At 43.9% G+C, this 24098-nt stretch overlaps 1 protein-coding gene across 3 annotated transcripts in view; it reads left to right on the top strand.

The window, feature by feature from the left end:
- The first annotated feature begins 164 nt into the window (after positions 1-164).
- The window catches only part of LOC120948931 (uncharacterized), a 54145-nt gene continuing 30211 nt past the window's right edge, over positions 165-24098 (top strand). The window contains exons 1-2 of one of the 3 annotated variants that reach the window (XM_040365805.2): positions 6681-6790; positions 16205-16832. In XM_040365805.2, coding sequence (XP_040221739.2) covers positions 16792-16832 — 41 coding nt within the window. In that variant the 5' untranslated portion in view covers positions 6681-6790; positions 16205-16791. Of the gene's footprint in view, positions 768-6680; positions 6947-16204; positions 16833-24098 lie in introns of those variants that run through there. The other 2 variants (XM_040365804.2, XM_040365803.2) reach the window with 2 other exon arrangements.

The following is a 24098-nucleotide window of genomic DNA, read 5'->3' as shown; positions in this document are numbered from 1 at the left end:
AAATTCAAAAGGGAGACTTTAGAAAAACCATTTTCCAATAGGAAAAACAAACTTTTGTCACGATTCGCGTTGCACAATTTCTCAATTCAGCACTCAATCGTAGGATGTAAACAATTCGACGGCCGAAAAAAAACTCAGGCACAAAATTGACAGGCGCAACACATACAAAACATCAGTGTAAACAAGCAGGGCAGTGTGGTGCATTGATTATTGAATGTAATTTACAGAACAGAAGTTATCAATGAGGAAATCTCATTCGTATCATCTTCTTGCTTTCAATCAATTTGTACAATGCCGGTTCCGTGCGCAAGGCTAAAGTTTGTGTGAGTTTTTTTTCGGTACGCCTCTCCAAAACGCTTATGGTGCAGTTTTCGCTTCGTTTGCATTCATCCGCTTGTCGTAGTGGTGGTGGCCCTTTATCGGTTCCCAATCTGGCTGACATATTAGCTGTCCGAAACACGGGGATTTGGGCAAGTGTAAAGTGTAGTGCAAAGTATGGGACTATTTCCCGACCCTCCCATCACGCCCCGGCTGAAGAGGCGTCTCTTTGGCGGGGGAGGTTCTGGAAGCAGTTCTTCCCGCAAGAATGAAAGTGTTGTGGCGGGGAACAGTGAGGGTGGAAATGCTGGAAGCAGCAGCAGCAGCACGGGAAAAGACTCCGGGAGGCATACAGGCCGTCGCCATCCAGGAGACCGCGACGATAGTTTCGGCAGCCTGTCGAAGTCCTCCACTCCGCAGCAATTGTCGACGTCTTGGGAATTTATCCGGTAAGTAGCAGAAAAATAAAACATTTAAGCATGCTTGATTGAAACAAAATGATCCCCCAAATGCGTTATAGATAGCGTTGTGGTGCGTGGCGGTGTTTAATCATCATGCCCTAGCTACAAGAAAACGAATGTTTTTTTTATCTTCTCACCCGTTCTTATTGCCCTGGACATGGTTTTCCCGCAATACGCAATCAGGCGCTTTTTCGGGCAGACAGTTCGGTGCCGCACGTTTTACGCCAGCTTTCTAGGGCAGCAATTTGTGCGCCATTCGTACGAAATTCCAAATGAATAGCCATTATGTGTGGTCGGGTAGAGGACTCAAAAAGGACTTCCTCCACTCGTAAACTTTGCTCCATTAAATCTCGTCCCATTCCCTTCCATGTTTGTTTTTATGTAGGTAGGTCTGATGGTTGGTTGTTGGTATTCCGTGTTTTCCGTGGTTTTCCTACGAACCATCAGGCGCCAAGGCAGACACACATACACTGTTCTGGCACGATCCTATTGATTTGACCGAGATTTATGTTTATTCATATTTCGGTGGCTCGCACACGGGGCTAGATGTTTTCTTTTTGCTATGTTTGCCGAATATTGCACTGCCACTGTCTTTGCGTCGAGCCAGGTTGGGTTAGCTTTGCCTGGTGACAATTTATGAGCTGGGCAATAAATTTTGATTATGCGACTCAACTTGCCCCTGGACCTGCTACACCTATTGATAGGATAACGATACATTGAAGCTGTTGTTCCGCTTTCCAGGGTGAGGGAAAGCGTGTTTTCTTGCTGCAGGTGGTACGAGGTGCGGATGGAGACATCATAATTTGTTTTCGCCTGTTATAGGTGGCCCGCAGCGCGTGAGAATACGTCATGATAGTCTGGATTCTAACAAATCTATCGCAGACACGTTAACGCGAACCGTAAAAACTTCAACCGTGCCCTGGTTGTACGAGTTGTACTAGGGCGATAAGTGTTTTAAAGCCGTCACTATCAAAACAACGGCCGGTGGATTTTGGGTTTCAGGCGGGCTGGGATGGTTTATGTTCCGAGGAAATTGGATTATCGGTATGCGAGACTTTGATAACGCGGGCGAGACGTCGATTGTTGAACTGGATGTGGAGCGGATTAAAAAAAAACAGAAGGGAATCGATTTTATGTCGAACCCGTTAGAGGCGATATGATTTTTTACTGGTCTAGTTGACCTAGTTACACATACAATTTAATTAGTTAGAGATCGTACTGTAATGATTGTACGATTCAATTATAATGTTAATTTATATTTCAGATTATAATGCTAAAAAAATATAATTAAGAATATGTTTTCCTGATGGCAATATTTATAAAAATAAATACCAAATTTGAATAGCACAATTGAAACAGAATTTAGAAAATGAATTAGTTGCATTTAGTTGACTAATGGTAGTATGGTCAACATTCTAAAAGCGTCGTTCGATGGGCTTGTTGAGTAATGTTGTTTAACTTCCAATTTCTACACAAACACTGCTGAAGTGCGTTTGTGATATTCGACACTGTGGGAGTTTTAGAGTTCTACCTCCTAGACAGTAAGATATCAAATTTAGTGCAATTGATTTCGGGTCGTACGTGGAATTCATCCAACATGTTTTCGGACACAGGTTGATGTCCGACAGAGAGAAAATCTGTCAGCATTGCTACAGGATCGGTTTTACCGGAACAGTGATGTATCGCCCGTGATCGGTTTCGGCGAAACAGAAGACGAATCTCCTTCGTACCGTTTCTATCCATCTAACCTCTTGGCAGGCAGCTTATTCTAGACCCAAGCATAACAACAGCACGTACGTTTGCTGCCCGCCACACAAGTCGTTTGCGGCCCGGGATCTGGTTTCAGTCTGCAATATTATTAGTACGGCCGTTTGTGTGTGTGTGTTCTGCGAACATAAAAACCATCGCACCATATAGGTTTTCGTATAAGATCCTTGCTACGGTGGAATGTGCTGTCGAGGCACATACACACATAAACAATCTAATTTAAAAGTGGACCCCAATGTTCAGGTTTAGAGTGTTAAGCAAACAGAACTACCATCGCACGCCAAACTTGTGCCTTTTTGTAGGCTCGTTTCAAATAATTTAATTGCATCTCGGTACAAACCTTTAAATTCATTTAATAATTTAGTGCCAGTGCCAGTGGGGTAACGCTTTAACACATCGGTGACACGTGCCTCACTAGGGCCTGATGAGGCAACACAGTGTGGAGGACTCGTTGGCTGTGGTTAGCAGACCATACCATACCGCTTCACGTTTCAGCTTGCGTATTCGATTCCCATTCTAGCGAACAGAAAAATGCACTCCCATGCATCAACAGGCAATCGACATCGCGCACATTGCCACATAGAAATTAAAAAAAAAAATCGACCTGCCCGTTCCTGTCTGTCCTCTGCGAATGGCACTAAACCGCAGATGAAACTGTTGTGCCACCGCATTGAATTACGCGACGTCATTCAAAAATACAAACCCAGTGAGTGAGGCAACTTTGGTGTGTTTATTTTATGTCGCATCTGTTCCGTTATTGGTTGGCCGTTGGTGTTTGGAGTCATTTAATTGAATTAGAAGAAGAAAATAAAAACATACTACAGAATTGTTTGTGGGAAGGAAAGAATTGCTTTAACACCTAGCAAAACCATAATTGCGTTAATAATAAACCAACGGGGTTGCCATTCTTTTAGCAAAGTAACTGAAATTCGAGCCTGAAGTGTAGTACGCAAATCTTCTTGAGGTATCGCCGTACTGTCGCTTCCAGAAAGCCGCCCCGCACGAGCCTACTTCCGACGGGGCACCCAACCACCTTTCCGAGGGCAATGGCCACCGAAAAGTACATTTCCATATTTTTTTTTCGTTCCACGGGCTGGAGAAATGTTTGCAACTTTGCAGAAAGTGTAGCCGGCAAAGTCCATTTCTTCGAAAATCGGAGCAAACAAAATAAACGAAATCCACGCGCTCTCAGCAACAACGGAGAAACGACAGCAGAAGTCACTCCGTTGCAACTTGTCAATAGCACCCCGAAGTGGTTTGTTGTCACTTGGTGTGTCATTTTCTAAGACAGTTGCAAATGAGGTGTCCCGTTTATGTTGCCGCCTCATTTACGTTGTTGTTGTTGTTGTCTGCTTTCGATTCTTTTCCCGTGTTTGCCGGATCTGTTCCGCCGGTGCCCGAGTGCGTCTCGGGAGGGCTTTTCGGTTTTTAATTTCTTGCCCGCCCGTGTGTACCATTAGGCACTGGCGTCGTCGCGATCGTGTACCTTGAGACGGCGGCCGATAAGAGGCCAGGCGAAATGTGAAGCGAAAAGAGGCCCACCACCGAAATCGAACCGAAAAACACACGCACACACAAGTTGCGCTTGAAAACACGTTCCACGTTGTCTCTCTCTTTCGCCCATGTTCCGGGAGTTCCGAAGGGGAGCCTTTTTGGGGTGTTTTGAGGGCAAGAGTGCTTGTCTCGATTTCATTTCCTGTTTCGGGACACCCGGGACCCGGGTGGATCACGTCTTCGATTGTTGGGCTCCTCGCTCGCCACCGATTCACGACCGCTGGAGGTGGTGGTGAGGCGTGGAGGATGGAGAGGACCAGCTTTCCGATGAGATGATGCACCGGCGGGACTAAGGCACTAATGAAAGCAAATGGTTGCTGTGTGCCATTCTCGTGGTTCTCGTCCCCGGGAAGTCGGTAAACATCTGCCGCGATAATAAAACGATAACACTTACGAGATGCGACCGGTAACACTCGCCCCACCGCCGCCGTCTGTTCGCACTCAATCGGCATTAATAATTGGTTGGCTTTTAGCCCGGGCTGTTTTCTTACTCCTCAGCGCATCTGGTGGCTTTGCGGTGTGATTCAACCTCACAGTCACAGAAACGATAAAAAAGTGAGTGGATCCGAATTATCATCAGCTGGAAAAGCTGTGTCTTCGTCGATGTGGTACAGAAAATAATTAACGCTGATAAAATCAATCCCCGAAATGTGCTGCTCGGTTTTGCTGCCTTTACCGGCGCGCTTTTTGACCGCTGGTCGTCTTTTCGTTGCCATTTGAAAGGTGTGCGCACGATGAGGTGAATCTTTCCAGTTCGAGTAAGATACACTCCACCACCCTTGAGCTGCTGGTGCTGTCGATGGAAGGATGGTGGAGTGGATTCGAGCACAGGGATTTGCTGTTTTCGCTGGGTTCGCTGTCACATGGTGCTGTTACCGTTGACTGTGCGCAACCCCAACATTCACTTGCTTCTTGTATAAGAAAGGTAAAGCGTGGAACAGGTCAATGAATCCTGTGTGGCACTTGATCAAACGCTTTTTTGCGCAAGAGTGTGTGTGTGCGTGCTTTATTCCGGTACTGGGTGTTGGCGCATATCGCGCAACCCGGGAGTGCATTAGCACGGTGAAGCAAGAAGTTGTTCTCTAACAGTTCCCCCAACTTGTGCTATGGCACATTGAATTGCGACATTGAAAACAAAAAGAACAACTAAAACAACGTTCCATTCATTTGTGGGCAAACAATATTGTATTGCTGGGCGGATGTTGTCGGCGGTGAGGTAATTAGTTGGTGAAAAATGATTTTTAATGTGAATTTACAGGCCACATAAATCTGGGTGAGGCTTTGTGCGCCGTATTTACGCAGGAAATGGTTGGTTGGTTTAAAAAAGGGTTTTGATTCATTCTTGTGTCATCGGTGATATGTTGAACCAATTAAATTTCACACTCCGTGCGTTGAACATTGGTGATGTCTTTGTGTCACTCTTTGTTACTCAATGGTCAAGTTTGTCCAACAAGTCAGAAATAGACTCTGAAGAAAAAAAGCCTAATTTAGTAAAAATGAGTAAAAAGCTGTGTTTTCAAAATGATTTTTTTTTTCAAAATGGAAATTAAATGCAGCCCTTTAGCCATCCAGACATGATACTACAATTATTCAAACTGTAATTTATGAATGGTACATTTCTTTTGTTCTATTTTGAAATCATCAGCCAGAACATCTACACCTTTCTTTGTTATCAAAATCGCCGGTAAGAAGGTTTTAGAAAAGAAGAAAGAATGCTTTGTAAAGGATATTCTATTACCAACATCCTATTAGCGGTGTGCATGTATGGGTGTGTGTGTGTGTGTGTCGGTGAGAAGTCGTATGCATCGGTGGTAGCAATAACCTCCTCGAAGCAAACACCCAATCTACCGGCATAACGGACTCGCACGGAAACGAACTGCACCGTGTAAACGCAATCGCTTCTGCGTGCAGCTGTTTTTATATGTTTGCGCTCTCTCTCTCTTGCTCTCTTTACTCTCTGTTGCTCTCTTCCGTTGATATGCTGCGATGAGAAAACAGCATAAAACATGAGAGACAGCATAAAAGCTCACCCCAACAGGAGAACGAACGCGCACTAAAACGACTGAAATTGCTGCATTGCCCTGGAGAGAGAGGTCAACGGCAGATTGAATCATTTTAGAATTGGTAGTCCTTTTTTGTTATTTATTTTTTTAATCAAAAAACAATAACGAATTTTTTTCCTTTTTTTGTTTTTGATATACTTTTTTATGTTTAATTTGAAACATGTGATTATGTAGCACTTTTGCTGTTTAAACATTGTTATAATGTGCGAAAGATATCACATACCGAAATCAGCAGTAAGTTTTCATATCTCTGCTTTTTCTGTTTTACATAAGCTTTTATATTAGGATTTTTATGTAAGTTATGCCTATTTATAAAGTTACCGTAATTTAGGGAAAAAAAGAAAAAGCGTAGCATTACCAACCTTTTAAACATGTATTAATTGTTTTGAAAAAGGCACAATGCTCCCACAACCACCGTACAAGTGTAAAGAGAGCCATCCCGAGCGTACGCGGCGGTGCGATCGAACGAGGGATTTCGGTTCGCAGAGAAAACTATGCTCGCTCTCCGCTCATTCGCGATTAATCCTTTATGGTGTAAAGATCTCTTCGCGTGCGCGTCCCGTGTGTTGTTCGCGTTCGCGTTGTTGCCTTTCAGCCCCGTCTGCTTTCGCTTTCGACGTTTTTATGGTGCGATTTAGCCGAGTGCGTGTGGTTGTGGCTGTGTCAGAAAACCTACCAAAATGTCCTTCGTTGGCTGCTTTGTTGTGCTTTAACTGTGCTCAAGTTCAACGCAAACGATCCCAACCAGCAACAACAATAAACTTTAACTTTCCTCACAGCGCGGTAGAGTATAGCCAGCGTGCCTGTTTTTAGTGAAATGTTGTAGAGTGCATTTAATGTAGTGTACGTAAAGTACGTCTCTGAAAATTGATTAAAGTGAAATGTTGCTGGAATTGTGCCGCATCTTATGCTACCATTTGAAAAGTGTTTGTTTGAACCCTCAATCGAGCGTGTTGTAAAGGAGATGTGTTCAAAGAAGAACACAGTTGTTCGCATAGATGCGGCACACGTGTGTGGTATGGTACCGAAATGCTCCCTCCCGGAGAGAACCTACGGAAATGTGCCTTCCAAAAACCTGAAACCAATATCGATTATTGTGTGCATAGTGGTAGAGCGCGTGCTGCCTTTTTGACGAGTGATGATGGGCTTTTATGCGAAAATTGGCGTTTAATGGTGGTGTACCGTTAAGGCAAAGCGGGCAGCAGAGCATAGTGTTGGTGTTTAATGTTGCTCCTGCTGCTGCTGCTGTTTCGGACCTGCAAAAGGTTGAATGACGAGAAGCGAGAACAATCCTAAAAAAGAAAATAAAAACCCCCGAAGAGGAAGACAAAATGCAACACAAAATCTTGATAAATGAAACAAACCCCCCCGGTACGCCGGCCTGTACGCCATCGCTCAGAAACAAATCGAAGGGACGACTATCGTGCCGCTGTTTGTATGTGGGTGGTGTGTGTATTTGTGTGTGTGTTTGTTCGTGCGTACTGCAAGTGGGTGGATTGAACCACCAAAAGTTGGTTGTTGGGGAAGGTTGCTCCCCTGTCCCAGGGCCGCCTCCTGTGTGTGCGCCTCTGCCCGTGTGATTTTGGGTTTCTTGCGGTGCTGCACACAAACACACACAAACACAGAATCGTTTGGTAGAAGTGAAGCAAAAATTGTACCGAAAAAAAAAAAACCCCAAAAACAGTGCAATTTATTTTCGCCTTGCTCTCCTTCGCAACCGTGTGAGCGACGTTCGGTGGAGGTTGTGGATGGGTGCTTTGTGGCGGATTGTTTTGTTAGTGTTTATTGTGGCATGTGTTGTGTTTTATGCTGCCCCTGACGGCCGGTCGTCATTTCTTGAAGGGATTTTTTTTTTTCTCTATCGCACAGGGTTGACCTGTCATGCTCTGCGTATCATTTCGCTTGCGTTATCATCACTGTCTTCGACACACCGTGCGCGCCGGTTTGCGTGGCGCTTCTTCTTGATGCGTGTTGGGAAGCATGTTGGGGATGTTTTTTTGTTTTTGGTTCGGTTTCAACACGCCGCTACTACTTTACTATCGACCGAAAAAGATCGAAAGAATATACTCACGTCGACGTGCTGCTAGCGCTGGTTTCTTAAGGAACACCCAAGAAAAATAATCATTTTTTGTGTAGCACCTTTACGAGGGGGATCCCGCATGGGGAGAATGTCTTCAGGGTGAACCTGGCGTACGTTGTTTTAGTGGGTGTTAAAGTAGCAAGAACATGCTCTTTGCAAATTGTACTTTTGTGTAGCCGTAGTGCGAAGTTTGCTGCTAATCCACCGTTTAATCACAGTGAAATACGACAGGGCATAAAACATGCGGCTAATAGGATTCAGTTTGACCTTGGCAATTGGGAGCCGTTTGCTTGTATTGCGTACATGGTAGATTAAAAATAGGAAACTGAGCACTAATGTGACTTTTGTCGCTGTCGCTATGAGAACGGCAAATGTTGATTTAGAATTGCTGTCAACCTAATTAGTTTACTTCGATTTGATACATGAGCATACAGAGAAGAAACATAAATGATACAGAGAAGAAACAAATGTAGACCTTATACAAGTAAATGACGATTATAATATGGTCATGCTAGATTCATTCCATATTTTGGGAAAGATTTATTTGGAAAATATCTTGTTAAAACGCATGAATGTATGCGTTAATTGGCTTTACTCATTTCCTTATGGCAATTGGATGAAAATCCTAAAAAATAGACAAAAAAAAATACATGCTGTTAAATTTTATTATTATTAAAGTTGAGTTGGTTGCGTTGCTGTACAATAATTTGTAATCAAACTGAAATATATAGAAGAATTAATTTATATGAAATTTGATTGTACATAAGACAAATCCGGTTTTCAGTCTGTAGTCTTTATCTATGTCTTCTTCTTCATTAGCACAACAACCGTTGTCGGTCAAGGCCTGCCTGTACCCACTAGTGAAGTGAGCTTGGCTTTCAGTGACTTATTGTTACCATAGCAGGATAGTCAGTCCTACGTATGGGAGCACGGTCTATTCGGGGCTTGAACCCATGACGGGCATGTTGTTAAGTCGTGCAAGTTGACGACTGTACCACCAGACCGGCCCCTTTATCTATGTAGTCTGCTTTAAATGTTTTTTTTTATTAACTCGGCTTAAATTTTAAATGTGAAACAATTGGGGTTCAAGTTTTTTTACTTAATTCCTTACCAGTGACCTTTATGCATCAGGAATAGAATTAAAATTGGTTGGAATTATTTTTTTTACTCGTACAAGTCTTAGGAAGGATTTTTTCAGAATATGGAAGAAATAGAATAGAATAAGAATTGCGCAAAAATGACAATCGAACAGTTGCTCAGGAATGCTCCTGACAGTCATTTGCTTTTTAAATGTGATGGGAGATATATTTTATTGTACCTGTATATATTTCATTTTAATACAGAAAAGTTATATGGCTACAACATCTATTTATCTATTTAGATTAACTTTATTACGGCCTCGGCCGTATTTTCTGCTCAATCATCTAGATTAACCAAGAAAAAGGGATTACCTCGTTACTCAATCTCTGTACAAAATGTAGTAAATTTTTTGAAGTTTAAAAGTTCATGTCACACATGCTTGCAAGTATTTATCATAGCGCTTTTTCGCCAAATTCACCTGTGAATCATTGACAGGCACTGATATGGTCCACCTTATTGTTGGTATTAGAGTAAATTCCCCAGGATTAACGGCCTGCCTGTCTGGGAAGCTACTGAATCATGTACGCGTGTGTGTGATCTTCGGTTTCCGAAAGATAAGAAGAGTTGGCAAAATTAAAGTCATTTGCTCTGTGCTCGTGCAGTCGAGCTTACCTTCGGTACCTTCGCCACTGCACGTATGTTGTAATCTCACGTGTAGCAGCGTATGTGCCCACGCAGAGTTTCTGTTTTACCTTCCTCCTCTTGCGTGGGTTGCTGCACTCTGTTTCACCGGGCGATAAGCGTAAAAACACACTCGCACACACGAAAAAAACAAAATCAAACTCTTAGCAACAGTTTGAGTCATGCTTAATGACGACGCCAGGGGAATACACGATTTGGGCCTGGCGCCCGATAAGCGCCTGCAAGGTGCCGGCGAGCGCCGACAAAAGGTCATAATCGCGAGCCCGGGTCCCATTAGCGTCTTTGGGCGACCTTAAGACATCCATGCGCGTGGAACAGGGTCACACATGTACAATAGCGACGAAGCGCACGAATGTCTTAAGCTACTATATATGTATGTACTCGCGGTGTGGGCGTCATTCATACAGTTTTTGTTTTGAAGAGCTAAGGGCTACGAGCTGCATCTTCGACTTTTAGCGCGTTGAACTGGGCAAACCGCTCTAGGGACGAGGCGCACAGAGCAGAATAGAAGTTCGATGCCTGCAATTACAGTGCAGGATAATTGAGGGTACGTGCGTCGAACCCCATTCTAGCTCGACTCAAACGCCCATACTTTTCCGGCTTTTCGGTGCCAGCAGAATGGGATTATCGGCGTGTACGTGTGAGTGGCGAGTTTGGCCCGTCTTGCACGTCTATCTCTTTCGCTACACGAAACCAGCAGCACCGGCAGCCCTTTCTTCTCTGGGGCATTCGGGAGTTTGCATTATTTACTGTAGGAAGTGTCCCTTTCCTTCCCCCGACCGGTGAAGACACGTTTATGGGGGCTTATTGATTGGGGTACGCTAGTTTCTCCTGGTCCCCTGTGGTCGATGATGCCGCGTTTCGTTTTTGCATATTGATATTTGAAGAAGGCTCGGGGAGGCATTCTTTTCCCGCCTGCCTGCCTGCCTGCCGAGCGCGTATAGTCCGTTTTAGCAAATGAGCGAAGATCGTGGCCGCCCAAAAAAAAAAAAAACCTGTGGACTGGTCCAGAGACTCCAGAGAAGGCACACACTCTGTATCATGTCTGCTCACACACCATGCGGAGCTGTCTTGCCGTTCGCTCGTTTTTTCTTCTCCTTCTTTGTTGGCGTTCGTTCCGTTTTCTCGCTGAGGGCATGTCTTGCTGCCCTCATCCGCGTTGAGTAATTTATGTTACGTTTCGTTGTTTCTCCCCCCGTCTTTTTTTTTCGCGTGCCCACTATTCTATGTAGGCATTCGGTATTGCCTATTTTGCCGCAGAGCCCTATCACTTCGAATAACAGTAAAAACCACTTGCCGCCATTACATTTATGATACACCCTGAGAGAGACGGCTCGGGCTTGGACTGGCTGGCTGGCTCGCGCTGCTAGAAGGGTGTCTCAAGTTGTTGCGAAAGGGAAGATCTCGGAGGCTGGCAATTTGAGAGGAGCGTTTGTGTCAGGTCTTTTACCTTCTGCTTACGTTCCTTTTTTCCATTAGCAAGCCTTTAGCAGCTCCAGAGAGGGGGCCGAAGGTGTGGATATTAGAGAGAACTGAGAACCCAAGACCTCGGCGATACACTTGCCTTGTGTCGATTGCAAATATTGCGCTTGGTGTGTGGGTTCGGGCACCAGCAACGATGCAAAGGGAAGAATACAACAGCAGCAGCAACAACAACAACAACAGCAACAAAAAGATACTCGGCAACTGCGGGCAATATTAAACTTGGCTTGGCCGCCTATACGCACACGCTTATATGCACCTTGTTCGACGACAGGAGTACATTTGTTCACACATATGGAGCAGCGGCGGTGGTTCATTAGCATCGGCAGGGCAAACGGAAGCAAGGGGTAATCTGCGTGCTTAGGAGGAGGGGTAACATCATGTATAATTAAATTTTATGCTAGTTACAGGTTTAAGACCGTAGCATCGTTGAATGCTGTGCAGTTACTGGAGCATGAAAATGGTTGCAATTTTGAAGGTTTTATTAAATCTGTTTGTGAAACAAGTGGAGATGGAGGAAAGAGTGAGATAGAACTGGGAAATGGCATACAATTGTACCGCTTGGTTGTAGGATGATCCTTGGTAAAGTGCTGCTCACCTGAAGTGCGTTAGTTTTAATTGAAATGATACAAAAGTGCTCACAAGCTGGAATGAATCGATGTAATTAAGCTGCTGTTGAAGTGTATGTTTGCTTCGGAAATTTATGTGCAGGATTGTACAAGTTCCCATTACATGCTATATTAGTTTTTTTAACGGTTTAAGACCTTTGTTACATCACACTTAAGATCTCTTTACTTCAAAGAGTTGTCTATATAATATTTTTACTTCAATATACCTACAATAACCAGCACGAATGTATCATACTTGAGGCAATAAAGTAGTATTTATTCACGCCAAGGACCTTATGACTTCTTATGCTATTCATCTTTTTCTTTGGCGCATCAACCATTTTATGCCAAAGCTAGCTAGTACTGCTAATAAGCTTGGCTGTGACTTATTGATTTGATTTTGATTATTGCCAGACGATGGAAAAAATGGCAAATACGAGTTCTATAAAACTCATAAGAAAGCGTAAAGTGTTATGTCTGGTCAATGATATTCAAGATTTATTGTTTCTCTATTTTAAATGTTTCTCTCATTAGACAGCTGATTGCAATGATTTATACAAATTGCCACGAAAATCCTTGAGCTACTTTCAATCGTTCAAAATCAAATCACCTGCCGTTCGCTATTTAAAAAAAGAAAGAAATGTTTAATGTCTGTGTGTGTAGACTGCTTTATGCACACTCTTTACACAGTCCTACGTGTTGCCCTCTAATTGCTGAAAGGTCATTTGCGAAGACGTAACACCCCGTATCATAAATGGGCAGACCGGAGAGCATTAACGTCTCCGTATGTTAACTGCTCCATTGTCCATCCGCCGATACAGCCGCGCTGAATGAATGCGTTTTTGGCCATAATTTCGCGCCGCCAGTGATTTGTTTAGGATTTAAAATTTTACGGCTCAAATTAACGAACCCCTCCTGTGCCTCCTGCTGCCCCGCACGGCAGCCCGACCGTTGGTCAATACAAAATTTAGAGTGCCCATTTTGGGAGATGGGCATTGTAGCGTTTGCCGCATACGCTGGTGGTATGCGAATCAAGATCGAAGTGGGAAGCGAGAATATGTCGCACCTCGTCCCGCGCTTACCACCCATTTCGACCATTCCGAAGCCTTTGCTTGGTGTTGTTTAGCCCCGATCCCTTTTGCTGCGCGCCCATCATCAAACACGGCGCAGCTGATCGCTCAAGTTGATCGAAATTTAAATGTTTCTTTTCTTAACTGGCGCTGCTACGACTGACACTACTGACTGCGCTGTTAGGAGAAGTAGTAGAACCCGCTCGGAGGCAGGCAGGGAACACCGATGTCACACCGTGCAGTTGCGGGATTGATGGATTGACGGGACGATTTCGTCGAGCGGTTTTATGACGTCGTAATAAGCGCTGCGCATAAGTGTGTGCGCGCGGGCACTCGCGCACAAAATAACGCTTTATGATCAGCATTTGTTTGATGCTGATGCGGCCATTAACTGCTGGTATGTGTGTGTGTGTGTGTGAACGGTGGTGACGAATGGCAGGCAGTCATTGCCGCCATCTCCTAATGTTCGATTGCCAAACTCTCCGGGGTCGGAAGGATGGATCAGGCCGTGCGGGGCTATAAATAGTGCCGGTGGTGGTTCCTTTGGATCACATTTCTTGAGGAATGCATTGCGCAAAAAATCCAAACCCTGCTGCATGTGTGTATGTGTGGGGTGGTATGGCATGAAGGGAGAATGATTTTACCTCTTGCGTATCGACCGACACTGAAGGGAAGGGTGGAATCTATGTGGTCGCATTGCGTTTCGAACGGAGCAACATTGAGCTGCAAGCGACGTCGTGCCTGGAAGTTGTGTGCGAATGCGCGCGCGCACAGGTTGAACGTTCTCTTTTTTGGCCCCGCGGGACTGAGGAACGTCATTGCGCGCATATTAGTTGATATTAGTGATGGGAAAAATGAAGTTTTCGTCGGAATCGATTTCGGGTACTTCCGAAGTTTTCTGGAATCGATTCCGGACAGTAGGTCCATAATCAGTTTCAGCTCCAGAATCGGATCCGGAATCGAATTTAGAATCGATTCAGGATTTGACTCAGGAATCGATGGCGGAATCGTTTCCGGAATTGACTCCGGAATCGATTGCGGAATCGATTCCTTAATTGGTTTCGGAATCGGAGTCGATTCCAGCATCGGAATCGGCTCCAGAATTGATTCCGAACACGGAATCGGAATCGGGTAGATCTGATTTCGAGTTCTCATCACTAGTTGATATGTATCGGGGAACGGCAGAGTGAATGACTTGTGCACGCTGGACATTAGATTCTAATATTAGAAGTCAACTGATGGGATGGAAACTAAGTAATAAATCACGATAAATAGAAAACAAAATACAAAGAAATGAGCTTCTTTAGTAGAGATCCTAAGAGTGGATGAAGTTTGATTAGTTCGTTCAGTTCTCTCAAGAGGCTGCACAGATGAACGATGAACTGCGTCGGCAGGATTTTGCAAACTTCCCTTCGCTTAGATGAACGAATGAATTGAGCAACGAAAGAACGAATGAACAATCCTTCAGTCCCTTAATATAAACTAATTCCTCTAAAGAGAACTATTTTTCCGAAGTCTATGTCCGAGTCTTTACATTAGTCTGTGTTGCTAAAGAGGATTCCTTCTTAGCTACAGCTGGCATTACACATTTCAATCCCTCCGGTTGATACTGTTGATTTTCCATTCATTCTGGCCACCCCCACCGCACCTAGGTCGTGTCGGAAGGGCGCTGGGAAGGGAACAGGATTGGTGACCGGAGCGTGCCTGCTCTCTTGAATGTGACGAAGTTGATCTCAAATGGTGCATAATATACTCCGTGCGCACACACACACATTCACGCAACAGAACCCCGGATCGAGCGGGTTCGAATGTTGTTGCGCTTGACGAACTCGCTGCCGCCGCGGTTGGAACTCCCACTCGATAAACTAACTCCACCACCCAGAGTAAACCCGGCAGAGCAGCAGCATCTTTGAGAGAGCCAGTGTTACCAGTGTCCCACCTCCTGCCACCTCCGTATTTCTTGATATGCTATGCTGTGTGTGTGTGCCGTTCCATTTGGAATGACATAAATTGTTAACCCAGAAAAAAAATTATATAGCTCCACCGCGGCATTGAAAGGAACAGGCAGCGCACCGTTTGCAGAGGTGTAGAATAAAATGTTATGCTAGTTGAGTTAGAAAAGGAGACCAGATCGAGCGACATATATTTTGTTTTTTTTTTTTGTCTTTTGCCGGTACCGCATGGTTCTTTGGAAGATAAAATATAAAAGCTTTCCTCCCGTTGATCGCTTGTGTTTGGTTGCGTTTCGCAATTTTGCGACCCTTTTTTCAGTGAGCTCCGTCAAACGCATGTGTGTGTAGGTACGAAGATGCACACCGTTGCACGTGTCAGTGATAGTTTCTTGTTGCGGGTTGGTTGAGTAAACCTTTCTAATGCCCCTAGAGGTTGTCGTCGCCATCGTTTGGGAAGGCCACGGATGCTGGCAGATGTGGGTATATAAATCAGCAAGCGAAAAAAAAAATATCCCGGGCTGGTGTGTCTGTTCGAACGCACGGGATGCAATGATACGGAGCTGGCTGGCTGCTGCGCTTCCCTCTAGACAGCGTGTCTGATGCGCGTTACGGAGAACATTCGCGTGCACGTAGGCGTGAGTGTGTGTGTGCGTCTTTGGTCGCCATCTCCCCCACTTGGTGTGGAGTGGCAACATGGTTAATTTACGCACTCGCTTGTAAAGTAATGATTTGCGGTCGATTTTATGAGGTAATCCTTCTGCAGCGAGAGTTATTCACTCTTGGTGCAATAATTTTCCTTTTTCAAAGTGCAATTTATCTTAGTTTATCATTCGAGGTGCAACCGCTGCGCAGGAGAAGTAAGTGTTTTGTAACGATGATCGGTATGTTGTGGCATGGTCGATGGGCGTTAAAATGTGCGCAAAAAAAGAGCAAAAAATGTTAAACTAACATGTGTCAGCATTAGTTCGTTCGTTGGGGGGACATACACTATGATGGATGTTTCTTGCTCTTAACTAGCAGTCACGTGAGTTATTGAGTTTCTATAGCGAATCATTATTTTATTACAGTGCTTGCGTAATATTTCGGTGCATATGCTACTCGCAATCTAAAAAAGTGTTAAAATTTGTGGATTTATGTTTCATCCCTGAACCTGTTGCATGATGAAAGTGCAAAACCGAAGTGAAGTGCATTAAAACATGAAGTAGTTTAGCAACGATGCTTTAGCAATTACGGTCAGTGCCCAACAGTTATATGGCGTCAAATAATGCTTCAAAACTGTGTTAAAAAGCGCAAAACACCGAGGGTGTAAACAACGGCCGGAAGCAAGCGCAACAAAGAGAGCAGTACGCGTCAAGCGCCCTTCACCAAAATCCAACCCAGTGCCCTTGCCCTGCCGCGCCCGTTTGCGTTCAGTGATATGTTGAGTGAGTGTTATGGACATTCTGACGACAGCCGAACGGGCGCGTAAAATTCTGCTGCTTTTGCTTTCGCCGCCCGTGCGTGTGGTGCAGCGCGTGCCGTGTGCTTTCCGTCTGGCGGCGACGCGAATATGCACTTTTGTTTGATGCAGTAGCAGAGCTGCATCCTCCACTCCCCCCCCCCCCCCTTCGCCCTGCGCCCTCCCCGACAAGTAGGAAGCTGAACGGAAAAGAAAATGTTGGGTGCACTGAAGCGTCGATGGAGGACTACGAGAAGGTTGGTAACGGTTTCCAGAACAAAAGTATAACAAAATGACAACGGTCTTGTCAAATGTTGTGTTAATGCGTAAAATATCACGCAAGTTGGTGGGAACTGTATAATTAAGATTCACGTGCTTAAGAAGATGGTTCGATGTTGGTTAAATTGATAGAAATTTGAGGTTTTATGGTCTAGTAAAATGGCTGCTATTTCAGCCTGTGTCTGTGAAAACATTAATCAATCATGTTGTATTTTCGATACCTAATTGAAAGTTGTGTTCCGTTTTATTTTATTCGACATTTTAATTTATTCAACAATTGACAACAGTATAACTTGAATATTATTAAATTACTTTTCATTGCACTTTAAAATGTCGTTTTACCGTACGACCAGACAAGTCGAGCCAGTGATGCGTGAAAAAGCCATAATCAAAAAGGTTAATACCTTTCAGGACTATCTATATCATATACATATCACGACCCGAGACTGTCATCCTGTATAGTGCGACAACGTTCTATGAAATGTCTATTTGTATTCGCGTCCACACTAGTGTTGGGTTTCATGAATCTCTCGTTGAGATGAATCCCTAGAGATCTTTTGAGATTCATGAATCTTTCGAGCTTCAAGAATTTATCGAGATTCGTGAATCTTTCGAGATTCATGAATCTTTCTAGTATCTTTGAAGATTCATGAATCTTTAAGATTTATGAATTCTTCCAACCGAGATCAGCTTCATTAGATCATTTCAGAGATTCATTCAGATTCATGAATCTGAATCAGATTCACCGAATATCATCGAATGTCATCGATTTTGTCTTCAGGGCGACGCTATTTGGCGGAATATCCGGTTACACGGTCAATACTAGTCACACACGAGCATATTTTTTAAATGTGTAACGGATCAGCTTATCAGATTTTATATTGAAAACATGGATTCCAATTTCTAACGATGTTTTTATGAAGTTTCTTGCTAACGGGAATGTCGCATTGTTTTGTAGACACAATATTACATTTTTAAAGCTAGGAAAGGCCAGGAATTGATTTTGTATAACTCTAGTTGTATAATTTGTATCTAAAGCTCCTCAATTTTGTTGTAATATAATGCATAGCACTGCTTTAAATATAAAACAAATCTACAAAATCCAAAACATTCGCCTATTGAAATATTTTATTCTATTGACAAATCTATTGTCAATTAAAACTAATCTTGACCAGCGATGAAAACTTAACGCTTTGCATAAAATATCCCCTTCTTTGTAAACATTGCTCTGTGGTGATTCTCAACGAAGCCTTCCCAGTCATGCCTTGCCTTACAACGTGAATGAGAAAGAGTTGTGATCAAATTATGCTCCTTAAAATAATAGCGAAGCAGGTTCGTAAAGAAAGTAAAATAACTTGTCGCTTGTAGGCCCGTTCACCTTATGAATGAATAATAAAATTCCACTCTGGCGTGTGTGTGTGTGTGTGTGTGGCATTCGTTCATGTATGCGCCCACCCACGGGATCGAAGCAACAGGAGAAGAAACGGACCACAAATGCACAGGAAGTGATTTTAAACGTGGTCGTCGTTTGCTGTGACTGTCGCGACACGTGATGTTTTGTTCTTTGGTTAGTTCTGCTTGCTGCTCGCCACCAAGCAAGGTTTGCTGGCCAAGTTCACAGGATTGATAGGAGCTGTAAAGGACGGCTATGAGCGGGCAGGCGCAAACTGGCAAAAATAGAAGAAGAATGAACTTCCGTGCAGAGGGCAAGATAAAAGAGCAAACAAAAAAAAAGGTGACAGTATTATTAAAAGGCTCTCCGGCTGTGTAACGTCGGGTCGGTTTCCGCCAATGCGCCTTAGCGTTAGAACACTCCGTGCGAGTTTGGTGGCCATTTGCCTCTGGTGCAATTTCTGGCTGGTGGTGGGGCCCAGACGGTAGACGAGCGCGTTACGTCAGGTTGGGCGAACACGAAGGCGACAAAAAACGGCACGCCAACACACAGTATGCTGGGCCGGCGCGCGACATAGTGGACATGTGCAGAGGGCGAAACCTTCCGCAAGTGTGGGGTGTGTCCAGAAGGCATTATGTGTGGGGCTGTCGTTGCGCGAGTTCGACAAACTGCAGTGCCAATGCGATGCACCGACAGACAATCGTATTTATGCAGCTTAGCCCGGGCTCTCGGACTGTCTGCGTGTGTGTGTGCGCGTATGTGTGCTGTTGTTGTTTATAGTCAGTTGCGGCTGGTTCCGGCTATATGGGGTCGTTCGCCCGGCTTTCGACCAACGCACCAACTAGTGGGTCGGATAGTGTGTGGAAGAGTTTTGTAAACACGTTTTGCACCAACATCAATATGATTGTTGCTAAAATGAAATTATTTGGCTAAAAACACTTAAAGTTTTATTATGCTATATGTTACAATATTTTACTCTGAATAGTATTACATCAATTTAATGTTAAAAAAACATTTATTTATCTAAAATTGATCAATTTCATCATCCCATGTTTATAACTGCACTTTACGATCAATGACAAAAACTTATCAATCCGAGACTGTACCACACCAATCGAGTAAATAGAGCTTAAAAACGATTGGCGTTGTGTATTTTGGTATACGCGAAGCATCAACGTTTCATTCATTCGTTTTGTCGCGCATAAAGGTTTCGCGTAAACAAAGCAAAAAATAAATAAAAGGTAGTCCCAAAAGAGAAGAATGAAGCTGCACAAAAACCATGTAACTGGAAAGGAGTACAATAAAGATTGGTAGTTTGAAAAGCAGAACACGCTGAAATGACGAATGCGAAGCTTCAGTGTTGCACTGTTCCGCAGAGAATGGAAGAGAACAACACCAAACGCAGACAGTCGACAACACTTTTGCCCATTCTGGCCAAACGCCAAACGCCGGTTTACTTCCCTCACTCTGCGCGAAAGGTTGTTCCATCTGCAGATTCCCATTTTGCACCACAAACAGCGGAAAGACATCGCTAGAAGTCCCCTTTTGCCCGTATCGCAATACAACCCAACATCACCCGAACATAGATAACGGCGGATGTGACGGATTGGAGTGGCGAGCGGACTGCTGCAATGCTGTGTATGCGGTAGGAAGCCTTCGTCTTCGTCTGTCGGTCGTGGCTTAGCTGACGATGCCTTATGGTAGCCGGCCGTCTTGGGGTTTTGTGTTCGTTGGCTTTCCTTTTCCGTTCCATTTCTAGTTTTACAATCCCATCGTGCTGTGCGCTACTATCATGAGACAGTCTGGAACCGCGGGCCTTGCCTTGTGCAATCAGCCTCCTCACCCGGGTTGCACTTACCAAGCAAATAAGTGACCCAATTTTAGCTGATTCGCTGACTGCAATTGTACTCGGGAGTGGTGGTAGTGAGTTGTCGTTTCAATGATTGCCGGTGAAATGGTCAACGGTACACGACGACGACGCTACACACGTTGTGGTTCTTTTCTCAGCCCGTTGACGATGATGATGAATCGCCATTTATTGTAAGATTGCATGATTTTGTTCGTTGAGGACAGGCTCGGGCTGGATGTTGAATCACTGGTTTCATCCACTGGCAATGTTTGTTTTTTTTTTGTACTGTTCAGGACGCGACTCTTATCTGGACGCGGAAACGATTATCATCTTCTGTGTGTAACATGGTACTGCCAATTTTTACGGCTGGCAGCGTCTGCGAACAACATCGCTTGCAAGATGAACGGCAAAACGGATCGCAAAAATATTTACGAACGAAAAGCATGGCTGCCCGTTTCAGTGGGGGTGATTCGATTTTTCAATAAAAATGTAATTTTTGAACACGGGAACATAAAAACAAGGCTTGTGCGCGGCGGGCAGGGACGAGTTTTATTATGTTCACAGGAGAGCTGGACACACGGACACTCGGGCACAAGGCTTTAGGTGACCAGCGTTATAATGTTGATTAGCATTTTTATTATCCTTTGCCCAGTGTCGACGTTATATTCAATCATCACGGTGCAAAGTGACAGGCTGCCATTCCCATATTTGGACAAGCGATGGCCTGGGCGCATATAAAGTTTAATAATGTTAAATCATCTGTACCCAAACAGGTTGTTTTGAAGTTGTGCTGCGAAAGGAAATGTTTACGGATAACAAAATATAATAAAGGATTTGTTCTGATTTTTACTGTTATCTCTTGTTCCCTATATTAGTAAGACTTCGTCATTGACAGCACCATCTGTGTAACAAAACTTTGTTGTTACCATTTGTCTTCTCTAAATCTAAAGAATTGTTTGATGTAATCGTCACATTACCATGTTTTCTGTAGTGAATAAGAACATTTTAACTCTGAACTAGTGTTTGTTAAATTTTTTTTTGTTTCAAGTTCATTATACTTTGGCTTGAACCCATGACGGGAATGCTATTGAGTCTTACGACTTTACCACTATCCTGCGTCATTGCAGATCAAGTGTCTAAAATCCATTTGTGTAACTTGTAAAATCAGTTGAGTGTATGTGTGTTTTTGTTGCATAATTATTTCATACATTATGCAAGATATTGCCTACACAAATTATTAATATATTTTTCGAATTTATAGTTCATTTAAACTCATAATGAATGAAATTAAGCCTCATGGTTAAATTTAACTCTATTAGTTAAAATGCATTAAATACTAAATCTGTTTTATTAATTACTTTGAGGAAAAATATAACTGGTTGAAGCCAACAAGCTGAAATTTAAGCCTGTCAGTGGAACAATATGCATTATCCAGGTTGTATCCATTTGACAGTTACGGTCGGCCATATTGGATTTCACCATTTGTGTTAAAAAAAAGATAAATTTTAAAATACCTTTGTTTTTTATGTTTGCAATGAGTTTTAATACTTTAAATAAACTTTAAATTAGCGATTCAAGTGTTTTTTTGCCTTTCTTGGAGTTTTGACATGATATGAGCCGCCAAGTGTCAAACTCCATTTAAAACAGCTGGTTAGAGTATCGTAAAACCCCCCATTTGTTCTATGTCTGCCTGAATTCGATTCTATATAATACTAAAATGGAGTTTTTGGAACATCTTGTCTTATCTTCATTTTTTTTAAATATTTTTGTTTACATATTTTCAGTCTTAAATAACGCCTGGACGATTGTATGTAGTGGTGATGTAATATCAGCCTCCAAATTTCTAACGAACAATCAAAAGCGATAGAATCGTAACAGAGAGGTTTCAGTAATGGTTTTTGCAATGTACACAAAACTCCATAAAAAAGCATCAAGCACTTAGATTGTAAGCATATGCAAATGATGACACGATTGATGTAACCAAGCCTCGAAAAAACCATTCCAAATAACGAAGCAAACAAGCGATATTTTTCACTTCTCCAAACATCCCCTCGTGGGGCGGATATTGCGGATTTTCCACCGTACAAGATCACCCGTTAGAAAAACTAATAAGATACACTCAAGGGTCAAGGGTTGGGAGGGATGCGCGGTCAGCACGGAACGATCTATCGTGTCACGTTCCATCGCGTAAATTGTGGACATATTTACAACATCCCATTTTGTGTGCCGGGCGTCATGTCACAGGCGCGCAGCTTTTGGCGGACGGACGGAATGAAACGCAAAACGCGATCGGATAATGAGGATGAGGAAGGATGAGGGTGTGTGGGGGGAGCGGGAGGAGCGGTACAGCAGCATAATACTTTTTATTGCAAACGGCAGATCCACGATAGCACACAGCACAGCCGAATGAGCGAGTGAAAGGGCGAAAGCATCGGGCGCGCAGAGACAGCACAACAATAGCAGCAAACGCATCACTCTTCCGTGGTGTGGATTCTTGTGGAATGTGTGTTGGGATGGAAGTTAGGCTTCCGTCACTCTCGGTGGTGGTGATGGTGGTGGTGGCGGTGGATTCAGCAGAGGGCTAGTATTTCTGTCAGCATTATTTAATTTCGTCGAGTGAATCTGGGCGTGGGGAGTGGCCCCCGAGTGAGCGAGGAGCTGCTTTTCATCGCCGTCCAGAAGGTAGCGTGACCTCGTTCGCTGGTGGATGTCGGAAAAAGGCAATCGAGTTTGCGCGCGAAAACTCCGGGCTCCAAATCGGAAGGGAGTGTGCTCGCTGCCCCCATTTGCCTCGGAAAGACGGAAAGACTAACAAGAGTGCATTTTATTACATGGTCGGTTTCGGGGACGGCCCACAACGGAAATCTTGTTTATTCTAGGCTTTTTTCTACTTCTTTCGCTCAAAGGATGTACCGCTCGTGATGCCTCCTCCAAACGGGAAACGGACTCCACAGGCTCGGGAACGTCAGTGACTAATTAGTGCAGATTGTTGGGTTTTATAGATATCGACTGTCGGCTTTACGATACGACACGCGCACGGTAGTAGTTGGTTTGGGGTAGATTAATTAGCGCGGGCAAGGAAATCGTTCAGTTCCGCCCAGGAGGTAAAGCAAGGTGGTTTGTCGAACGCAACCACCAATATCCTGCCAAATCTGGATGTGACGGTTTGTCCGAATTACCTAGCTAATCGTGTGACAGCAGCACGTGTTGCGAGGGGATGTTTGATGATGGATAGCGAAGATTGCGAATGCCAAAAACAGAAGCAGCGCGTGATTTGGCGAATAATTCACAATGTTTTTTTGGTTGTTGTTGCTGTGAAAGAAGAATATATTGTAGGATTAACTTTTTTTACACAAGTTATGGTATCCGGCCGGGAGTTGTAAAATACTTCCTAAAATTCTTCTTCCTCGGAGTGTTCGTAGGGCGAAAACTCTGCACAGTGAAATTATTTATTTCCTCAAAAAAGTGGAGGGTGTGCTGCTGCTCCTCCTTCGGCTACTTAAATTATATCAAACGGCTTTATTTATGCCCGATGGTTTTATTGGAGATCAACCTCCGCTCTCCATGCCCCTCCGCCCCCCACCAATGCCCTAATAATTGGTGCTCTTTGTTTGCCGTCGAGGACTCATTAGTTGGATGGTAGCTTAAGTGCCGCTCGCAAAACAAGGAATTAGAAACTGGGTCATGGTATTTATTTGGCTCCCCTGGAGAAACAGCCACTCCGTCTGCTTTGGCTCACATGTTCCAATGTGTGTGAGTGTATGTGTGTGTGTGTGTGTGAGCACACACTTGATGCCACCCCAGGCCGAAGTATTTGTCAAGGCACATAAGAAGGTGTGGATGAGATTGGAGGGTGGAATGGTTGTTGAAGCTTACTTTTATTTGCAGATGTAACGCTGTAACGTTGTAACATACACACACATACACACACACGAGCTTGCTCCCATATAGCTGAGTAAACATGTGTATTTGAGGCTTGCTTTTTTATCGCCGAAAATTCTT

This window comes from Anopheles coluzzii, chromosome 2 (genome assembly GCF_943734685.1).
Source record: "Anopheles coluzzii chromosome 2, AcolN3, whole genome shotgun sequence".
Lineage (NCBI taxonomy): Eukaryota > Metazoa > Arthropoda > Insecta > Diptera > Culicidae > Anopheles > Anopheles coluzzii.
The sequence above is the reverse complement of the archived record's forward strand: the minus strand, read 5'-3'. Positions and strand labels throughout refer to the sequence as shown.